This window comes from Trachypithecus francoisi, unplaced genomic scaffold (genome assembly GCF_009764315.1).
Source record: "Trachypithecus francoisi isolate TF-2019V2 unplaced genomic scaffold, Tfra_2.0 Lachesis_group0, whole genome shotgun sequence".
Taxonomy (NCBI): Eukaryota; Metazoa; Chordata; class Mammalia; order Primates; family Cercopithecidae; genus Trachypithecus; species Trachypithecus francoisi.
The window spans coordinates 178,688,336-178,698,733 of record NW_022681453.1 but is presented as its reverse complement, the minus strand read 5'-3'; the positions used below and the strand labels follow the sequence as shown (position 1 = coordinate 178,698,733).

General features: G+C 34.7%; 1 protein-coding gene across 5 annotated transcripts in view; it reads right to left on the bottom strand.

Annotated features, from left to right (window-relative positions):
- Positions 1-1,415: 1,415 nt before the first annotated feature.
- Positions 1,416-10,398, bottom strand: part of RBMS3 (RNA binding motif single stranded interacting protein 3) — a 771,622-nt gene continuing 762,639 nt past the window's right edge. For 3 of the 5 annotated variants that reach the window (XM_033212877.1, XM_033212874.1, XM_033212878.1), the window contains one exon: positions 7,564-7,913. In XM_033212877.1, the coding sequence (XP_033068768.1) occupies positions 7,907-7,913 (7 nt within the window). In that variant the 3' untranslated portion in view covers positions 7,564-7,906. Of the gene's footprint in view, positions 7,914-10,398 lie in introns of all 5 variants that reach the window. The other 2 variants (XM_033212875.1, XM_033212876.1) reach the window with 2 other exon arrangements.

Here is a 10,398-nt window from a genome sequence, read left to right as displayed (position 1 = left end):
ATTTTCTTAAAGTATCCAATAAATCCATTCTTCCAGTTGTCTCTAGTTTTCTCTTCTGCCAGTACAGGGTGAACTGATGTTCAGAAAGGGAAAATGTATATGCACAACATATGCTTAGAGCCTGGACACCAGTTGCAGAGCTTTCTCCACACCCTCCCCTGGGTGCATGTATTCTAAAGCAAGAAGGTGCCGTGTGGGAAATCACCTTGATGTAGTGGTAGCTTCCAACTACACTATTATGCAGATTATACTAGAAGTCATAGAACAGAAAGACTCACAGACCAATAAAGATGCTAGAAGCACGGGGCTTATTAAATCAATTTTAAATCCACAGAAAAGAAACAAGGTGAAAGTCATGGGATAGGTTGACTCATTGAGGGTAAAGTGTGAGAGGGGTGGAAGGATCACACTAGCTGAATGTTCTGCAATGTTGGTATATACACTCCTTTTCCCTCTGCCACATCATCCTTCTCCAGTGATGGTGTGTTATACCAGAGTTGGGGTTTGAGCAATGAAAGAGGGGGTCAATGGAACATTCTTACTCTCTCCAGGACAATCAGGGGCAAACCACTGAAATTCACCATTTAGGTTGATGAGCTACTATGGGTACCAGAATGGAAGTCAACAAAGAGTGAGCAAATTAAGACCTAATAAATAGTGAATGCTTAATTTTCTCATATATATCTAGTGCATCACATATAGTGTTTTCTTGGTCTTTCTTTCCCTTTCTATTTTTGTTCACACTCACATGCTCTACTTAGTTTTTCTGTCTTAAGGGTCGGTTTGTTGTTTAACACATCATAGGAATTTCATGTCTCCCTTTGTTTTCCTGTCTTCTACAGTAGAATGGAATATTTTTGAACAACACAGCAAATGACCATTACAGAACAGGATATTATTGGCTGTTAAATATGAGCTCCAAGTTTGCTTGGATGACTCTGGCCCAGAAAAAGAGAGTTTCTTTTTATGTGCTTAGCACAGTCTTCTGTAACTTGAGGAACAGATACTTCTGATTTTGGTTGACCTGGATTTAATCCTTGCAGGGATACAAGCCACAGGTGTCAAATGAAACTGGCCTTCATCCAAGATTCATCAAGTAGTTGGCAGATGTTAGGCATGTTTGGAGATAGGAGTTCTGTGGTCTTTAAATCCCTAAACTTGAGAATGAGGAAGATGGTGGGAGTCCCTGGGAAGACCTAAATGGTCCTCTCTTTCTAAATTCCCCCAAACAAACAGTGCCTTTCTCAGGTCCCCTTGGCATGTATTCAATGTTCCCTCCTCTCTCATTTTTTTGTTAGCTGAGATGATTCTTTAAAAAATTCCAGCACTGTTCCAGATTAAAGGTGAACACCACTCCTTCCTAACAGCCCTCCTCCCCCAACCAGTCTCTGGATGAGTGCAGAAAAACACAACAGCCTACTCAATTGATTTTATTTTCATTTTTTATTGAAAGCTTCATCAAAGAAAACAGAAGTTTAAACCTAACATCCACTGATCTACAGAAAGCCCAAGGGATAGGGGAGATAGTTGCTAATTTGACTGTGGTACAGATGAAGAAATTAAAAATAAAACCAGAAACACCTTAGAATTACAGAAGTTTCCATGACAGAGACAGCAGTACAAAAATGCTCTTAAATAAAGTTCAAAATTGAATGATGTTTCAGAAGTTCCATAAAGTTGAATATGGACTGAAACAAGGGTTTTAAAAGAAGCTGTGTCCCATTTTTTTTAGAAACTGAATATCTCATAGCAGATACTACTACATATATTTTTTTTTAATTAAGATTCCATTTTTTTCTTCTTCTTTTGAAATAAATGGAAGCATTTGTGTCCAGAATAGAGAAAACTTTTTCAAGTGTCTCTTTGAAATAATTTTTACAGTTCCTGAAAAGCAGGGAATAACTCTTTTTTTTTTTTAATATATGAAGAGATAACATATTTGAGGGAGGAGGAAAGAACATCTTTCTCAGTAACCTAGACCAGAGGGTTTGAAACAAAATATAACATTAAAGTTACACTTTGGACATTATTTAAATTTGATATGACCATAAAAATATCCATAGGAGTGTCAAAGTCATTCGGCCTTAATACAGTAATGCAGTCAAAATATAACGAAAACAATGCAATAGTTTTGGTCAAAGATTTAAAAATATGAATATGACTGTGCCAAGAGCTACCATTATACTCTCATTGCAGAAGCTGTGTGGATCCATGCTACTGGTTCAAATTTAGTGGAGTGAAGGAAACAAAAATAACTTTCTTTTGAGGGGAGCCGAATTCTTTGCTATGATTTTTTTCCTGTATATTCTGCAAGAATACAGCCAACACTCAATTATTTGTGGTAAATAGGAAAAGACATTATAGATAATCAAAATTTAGGACATATAATGTACTGACATTAATTTTACCAATGATTTCAAACTCCCTGAAGAAATTAATACTTTATAAGAAATAAAATAATCAATTCTTATTTCCAATTGTTTGTCCCACCCTCAGAGTGACATGCTAATAAAAGGAAACAGAGCCCAAGGCCTGCACATTGAAAAGAAAAAACAAAACACACCCACAAAGTAGATAATTAGCCCTTCAAAAATTGAAAGTGATTGTATTTATGCACAACTCAGAAATTGGGGCAGTAGTAAGAAAAGCTCAAGTATGACTCAGTGGCCTAGTGGTTCTTCCTGCAGATCCAAGCTTGACTGCACCTCTCCTTCAGCTTTAAAGCTTTCTGAGTGGAAGAAAATTTTCTTGATATATTATTTTCCCTCACAAAAATAAACAGAAATGAATATTGAAAGACATTCATCCCTTTTTTGCTACAGAGAGTATCTACATGTTAGAGTATAAAGCCAATGATAAATTAATCTGCACTCTTGTCTCTCACATCATACAAGGTCTTTGGGGTCACTTGGGGATTTGGTGTTTAGTTTTTGTACTTTCCTGAATGCTATGTAATCTGCAAAGGACAGCCATGACCAAGAGCATTTGGGATTAAAGGACCAATTTCATACTTAAGAATGTTTGGTAGGAAATGTTAAACTTGAGTCAGACCCGACTGTCTTCCAATGCCACAGTAGATGTCATTTGTAAAACAAATGGATTCATTAATGAAATCCCATTATCACTTGCCAGAGGAAGGGTAGAGTGTACAGAATCAGTGAGCCTGTTTAAATTCTGTCAATCCCTCAGATGGAAGTGAGAGGCTTTCAGTCCCATAAAGCTCAACATTTTGAAGCATGCCAGCTACAATAACATGAAAGACAAAATCTCTTCCTTTACTTTTTACTGAGGGCAAAGTAATATAGATCAACGTTCTGTGACATGTTTAAGCTTTATTATAGTGCATGATTCTTCAAATGTGCTGAATGTTATACATGTACATAAATATTGTCCCTTTACTTGACTTCAAATCATATAAAAAACATGTATTACTGAAACCCACTTGAGAATTTCTCTCTGCTTATCAGCTCATCTGCAGTGGTTCATGAACTCAAATTAAGAATGAAAATGAATTGCCAAATGTATTTTAATCTCCTATTAACATCATAATCTGTCTAGACAGTCTATTGAAACTTCTCCTCAATCGTGAAGATGACTGCAAGAGTCCTAATTAAATCAAATTTCACTTTTCATTAATAGGGATTTTAGGCCACTGTCAAAAAAAAAAAAAGGTATTTAGCAAATATCCCAATTATTTAAATAAAGAGTTTTTTTTGGAGAAAAAAAAAATTAGTTTTCTGGGGTCATAAATTGAAAGTAGTTTTAAAGCACTTTGCAAAGGGTCCAAAGATGTATTTTTAGGCATAGTAAAATAAAGTGAACTTCCTGCTTTAAACAGCCTTCTTCGGTTGTCAGTCTTATATCTCTAATGGGAGAGATTTTAACAGCATGCAGTTTTTCATGAGAAGGGGGTGGAAGTGAGTCATATGCTTTCAAATGTGACAGATCTGCTAAGGTCACAGGAAGAAGTAATTCAAGTGAAATATGGAGGTTAACGTTCTGAAATGTTGAAATCTACCAAGGAAACAAACTAATCCTGGCAAAACTAGAGTCAGGTAAGGATTTTTTAAAGAGTACTGTGACATTTGCAATATTCAAAACATGTCAGCATTCAAGGACAAACTGTCATCAGCACCTGCCAGTATTACCTTCAGTTGACTTGGGCTCATTATGTTGTCTTTAGAAGACATGGCCACGTATTGGGGAGCTCCCAGTTACCATGCACACTTTGCCTCCCTTGACAACACCTTATCATTATTAAAAGAAAACTCACTCTTGTACTGACCATGACACTAGAATTTAGATGAGATAGTGTTTCTCTCATTTGGATTGTGGCTCTAGTTTGTTTCCTGATGTTTAAGCTAAATCTTGGCATTAAAGTCAAAAGGAAAAATGGAAACATCCAAATAAATGCTTGAAAATCTGGTGGACCAGAATGCATGGAAAATTAACTTCAACTTAAAAAAAAAAATTATAGTCCTAATTAGGATGGGCGACAAAGACTCTATTTCCAAAAAAAAAAAAAAAAAGAAAAAATCACTACAATATATTTATTTTGTTGATTAAATTTGAATTCTGCTGTCTGTATATATTGAAAACTTATTTTGGTTTATTATCACACGATGTAATGCTGCTTACCTGTTGATGCTTTTTTTCTCTCTCCCAGACTTGGCTCTTCAGAACAAGTCTTAGGTAAGACAACAGACAAAGCAGGGCAAATTTGAGTATGTGCCGTTGTTTTCCTTCTATTTTTTTTCTTTTTGGTTTGAAAACATATATTTTATAGAATGGCGTGATATAAACTATCCAAACACAAAACACACATGAACACATCAAATGACAGGTCATTTCCTTTTGAAGAAAGTGGCTTAAAAAATTGATATTGAAATTTCATAGTTGAAAAAAATATTTCTGAATGTACAAATAAAGCAGCAGTTTTGAATAGAAACAGGAAGTTACCTAGGCACATTCATTAGCCACATGGTAGCTACCTCTTAGCCTCATTGTTGATTGTGTAAATGAGACTTTCTTTGTATCACATTAATACATGTTTTTGGTTATTTTTTCACAGAAATGAAAGAAAGTATGTTGGTTTCATATTCAAATGAATTATGCCCAGGATAATCCTTATTTATACAAAGAGTTTAGAGAGTGAAAAAGAGAAACAGAAAATATGGTTCCCATACATGTCTTTTTGTACCCCAAAAAACTTTGGGGCCCACTTTTCAAAGATGAAAACTTAAGTGCCACCTTTATAACGCATGGGAAACTGAAGGATGGAACAAAAGACAGTATAAATCTAGCATTTTCTCTAAAGCATGAAAAACCATAATGGTGGGTGTGACCAGTTGGAATTTCTCTATAACACACACTACATTTTCTTGAATACACGTTGTCTCCAATGTGACCATAAATATATGGAGTCATTCTCTGATTTGAGCTTCCAATTCATGGGGTTGCAAATAAGAGAACCAGAGTTTATATAAATAGTGGAATACTGACAATTTCACATGAGTCAACCTTATTACTCATGTTGACATAATGGGAATATGATTTACCTTTAAAACTTTAGTTTTTAAAAAGCCTACCCTGTTTTATAGTACACTTAAATACATTTCCCTGCTTCTTTTGGACTAAGACAGGCTCCTGTGACTTAGTTTGCGGAAAAGAGTTTCACCTATTTGATTCAAAGGATTCATTCAGAAAGCAATCTAGTGAATGCTTCACCTAACAAAATTCTATTCCATTGTCCTTAATTTCAGGTAAAACTGTAAAGGTTGAACACATATCTCATGAATTAAAAATGTAGATATATTTTACAGGTGGGTCAATTTAATTCATTTTAGACAAAGTTTTGCATCATTCTAAATGTAAGTATTCCTCCTTGGCTTACATGATTGATCATACCTAATTCTTTTGGTTCTTATTGATATAAATCATACTGTTTCTTGATTGTCAACTAGCATTTTAAGGACTTCCCTAAATTCCACTAATAGAATTCTCATTCTTATTGGGCCTACATGCCTCAAAGAATTAAACTGAAAGAAAAAGTTCTTTCGGCAACACCAAGATATGAAAATACAATGAAAAGAGGCAAAAAGAAGATACCCCCTCCCCATTTGCAAAACCAAGGTGATAACAAAGACAGAGGTGAGAAGACAAAACCCAGAGGTGTTGTAATTTAGAGGGAAGACTATTGTTACAAATACAATGATACCTTTCCAGGAGACCACTCACCGTTTCACAGAATATCACCAAGTTTTTTGACAAGTGACCTTTCAGACCAGGTTCAGAAAGTGTCTTTAGCTGAAAATTCATATAAAGAATATTCAACCTGTTAAATAAGCATCTTGGTTTACCAGTGGCCATCAGTACAGGTTTCACTATTCAAGACAGCTAATGAGAAACCAGAAAAGCTCACAGAATTTAAAGCCACTTGGCTCTATCAACCAGTTGATACCCAGAACTGTTCATGCTGAAACTGCTAAACACAGCAGGTACAAGCTTCTGCTATCAATGAATACACATTTAAAGAAAAGAAAGACAACGCCCCCCACCCTCTTTTTTTTGCACTATGTAAAACACCAGTGGAAGGTAGTTTAAACAAACAACAAAGTAAGAACTGGTCCGGCCATGTCGGTCAAATAAATTTTTTTTTGTTTTTTTTTTTTTAAAAGAAAAGAAATGAAAAACAACCTCTATCTTCTGGACTGTAATAGGGTGTCACTTCATCTTTGGTATAAAATAGGCCATCCATAGGCTGAATTTGATCACAACTAGGAAAGACTACAGAAATTGTCAACAATTTCTCTATCTATTGCTTTTTTTTTTGTTTTTTTTTGCACTTTTTGACCATAAGCTCCTATCTACTTTTTTTTTTAATGCTCTTAAGCTAGGTTTTGCAATGTGACAAGCAAAGCTGACTAAAAACTTTGTAAAGCTCATAAAAAAGACTGCAGATAAAAAGCACTAGTGCTTTTGCTAGCGATCACGCTTTGTAAATTAAAAAAATCTGCATTCTGCCCCCCAAACACGCATTATTTCTAATGCAGTTGTTTTTAAACCAACATTAATAACTTTACTGTAAAATGTTTTAGCCTTTTAGAATGATTCATGTCAACATTTAAGACAAAGTTCATGAAAAGTCCCAGCATTTTTCCAATTCTTGCAGTTGCCATGGTTTCTTTTATCAACAAATTTTCTTCAAATGAAGAAAAACATTTTCATTTAAACTGTACAGTTTTTTTTCACCCTAAAAACTCAGTCTTAAACTTCTGTGCCAGTTAAAGCCAGCACAATATTTCAATTCTTTCTTGATTTTTGTTTTTAACAAGACGTTGACAGCTTGCCTCGAGAGCCTTTGACGTCCTTAAAATTAAGGCAATTAAGATTCAAGATAAACCTTACCTAAATATTTCTAAGAAAAAATAAAATAAAAAAAACCCACTAGATTTAAACAAGAAGGGAAAAAGAGAAAGTAGCTTAATTGTTGAGGAAGACAATTCGTTTCCATTTCTATTGCCCGCCTCTTGACATCAGGTTTTCTGTTTAAAAAAAAAAAAAAAAAAAAGTATCTACACCTTCAGGAAAATTCTGAATTCAATTCAAATGTTCATCCACATAAAATATCAACCTTCAATGTTTTGTAGTGTTTTTTTTTTTTCTTTTTTTCCTCTTCTGGAATTTTTTTCTGTAGTTAAAAAAAAAGATCGCAAAAATAAATTGTCAGACCACATGAAGACCATTTGCACAGCACATAAAAACTGTTTTCATTGGGTAAGGTATAAAACTTAAAAAAAAAAAAAATGCATTCCATTGACGTCTGTGCAAACTGGAAGCCAACTTCTTGTTCAACGAAGTTTCTTCATTCAAGGCAAAGATTCAGACGGACATTCTTCAGTCCTGTTTATGGTCTGTGAAAACAATTGAATAAGAGTGGTCATTAAATTAAAGTAACTTTGAAATCACCTTCTGTGCCCTTTTCCAATGAGGCAGCTTTAAAAGATACCAAGCTTTCAACATAACACAGTCACAAAAGCATCATAACATCATGCTGAGTCTATGAGATTGTCAAATTTTGCCACTTTCACTTAAATACAGATTTGGGCCAGAGAGTTTGTTTACATTAAAAATCAAGGTTAATAGTTTACGTTGTAGCTCCTTACAGATCCTTTGAATAATTCTGTTCCTTCAAAACTACTATAGGAATCATCACTAATTCCAGCAACATATACGAGATTCTTTACTCTGCACCCAAAATAACTGAGTTGTATGTTATCTCATGGTATTCATCACGTACATTTACATAAGGCTTATTGCCTGAGGAAATAAGTGAGACAGTTAAGAGGCCAATGCAGTTTTGTTCTCTTTTCCTCTTCCCCTTCTCTTCTTTCTTGTTCATTCCCTCTGTCAAGATTATAAGTTTGTGACAGCAGGAACTATATTTTACTTATACCTTTTGCCTTTTAGGCAGAGTGGTACATACACAATAGGTGTTTAACTAGAAAAATATCAGTTTACTATAAGCCACTTTGCTTAGCTCATTTCGAATAGACTTCTGCTACTGCCCTTTCTACGTTGCAAGGTTAACCTTCCAGCAAGATGACTTTACTCTTAGCTCTTTTGTCCACAGATTAGAAGTTTGTAAAATAACTTTAGAGTTGTGCTATAGAAAGAAGGACCTTTATATTATCTGTAAGTCACATTTAGCTGAAGGCCTTTTTGTTCAGGGTATCGGATGACAGCAAAAAGTTATGCAAGTTCTTCTGATGCACAGTTGCTTAATTTAGTAAGTATGACTGTTATTATGTATAGTTTTACAGATTGTTTACTATACAAGATGCATGACTGAGGGAGTGGGGGCTAAATTTCAGCCCATTGTCTGTTCCCCAAGGTATGTACCCTGGAGGAGAGCTGTAACCCCAGTTCATAGTGTTTTAAACTGTGTAATGTGTAGCTTGAGATGGCCCAGAAAGGACATAGTTTCCTAATTTGCAAAAAGCCATCATATGAGCCAGCTATCGCTATTAGGAACCTGATTAATTTCTTCCTAAAATCATGTGAGGAAAGCTACCAGTTGATATATCGAATATTTAATTTTTATCAATAGGTTAAGTCCCTAAAAATATATTTCTGTGTTATATGAGAAAGTGAGATATCTTTTGAGAAGCAAAGCAATTACAATTTTCATACTGTAGCAACAATAAGAAAAATTTTATTAGTGGTAGTCATGGGAACCATGGTTTATATTTTAACTATCTCTAGTCTTTGCAAACTATAGACTTACTCCATTTATTTCTAAAAATCTTCATTACTATGGGAACAAATTTTTTTTTCTTGGCTATATAGCTGTGAGTTGGGGGGTGGTGGGGGGAGAATCTGTTCTTTGTTCCCCACTCCCATCTTCTACTCTGATATTATTGTGTACTGAACTGAAAATGCCTAAAACACCATGAATCTCTTTAGCAGCTGCTCAGTAAATGATGTCTTATTCAGTGGACTACAGTGCATAGAAGACTTGACCCATCAAACTCAAGTACTTGATTCACTGGTCTCAGAAGCATTGATATTTATGAGCTAGGCTGGAAGTACTTTAGGTTTTATAACTGTACACAAATGCTTCCAATAGCCCTCTCCTGTAATTTGCTTGGTTCTTAAAGTGGCCCCTTTGCCACATGAAAACAAATGATGGCAAATAGATGGTTGTACTTTACAAGTTCATGTTTGCTAGCTGAAGCTTGAAGGAAAAAGGATCTTGCCATTGAATAGAACTGAATTCACTCCTGCCCATCTCCTCTGTCCTGGAATAAATGTGAATGTGCACATTTACATAATACTTATGGATTGCACTGAAATTCATAAAAATAGAAGGGTTCTAATTTTTTTTTTAGGCTGGGATCTTTGGCAACAAGAACATGTTAAGTCGGACATTTTAGAAATAAAATGGGGTACAACTTGAAAACAGGAATTCATGTGAAGAAATAATGAGTATGGAAATCATTTGCAAATTGTAAAACAGTGCACATACAATGTATTATTACAATATATTACAATACATAAAATGTTGTATTATTCACAAGTGTAAAGGACATAATTTGCTCATCATTAATATACTGACAATGTATAGAAATTTGGTATTCATGGCAGTTCAGTTAGCCAGAGAAGATTTGAGGTATAAAAAGAACTTACAATACCAGGGTTGAAATGAGGGCCTTCTAAAGTCAGAGTAAATGTGGTAGAGTAGGAATTTCACTGAATTTAAGAATACAGAGGCATTTTGAATCCTCTCATCACTCCTCCTCCCTCAAAAAAAAAAAAAAAAAAAAGGCACAGTGGATAGATTTGGAACATAACAAACCATAATCTTAGAAATCTGTTTTAGAGCAGGAGGAAGTCTTA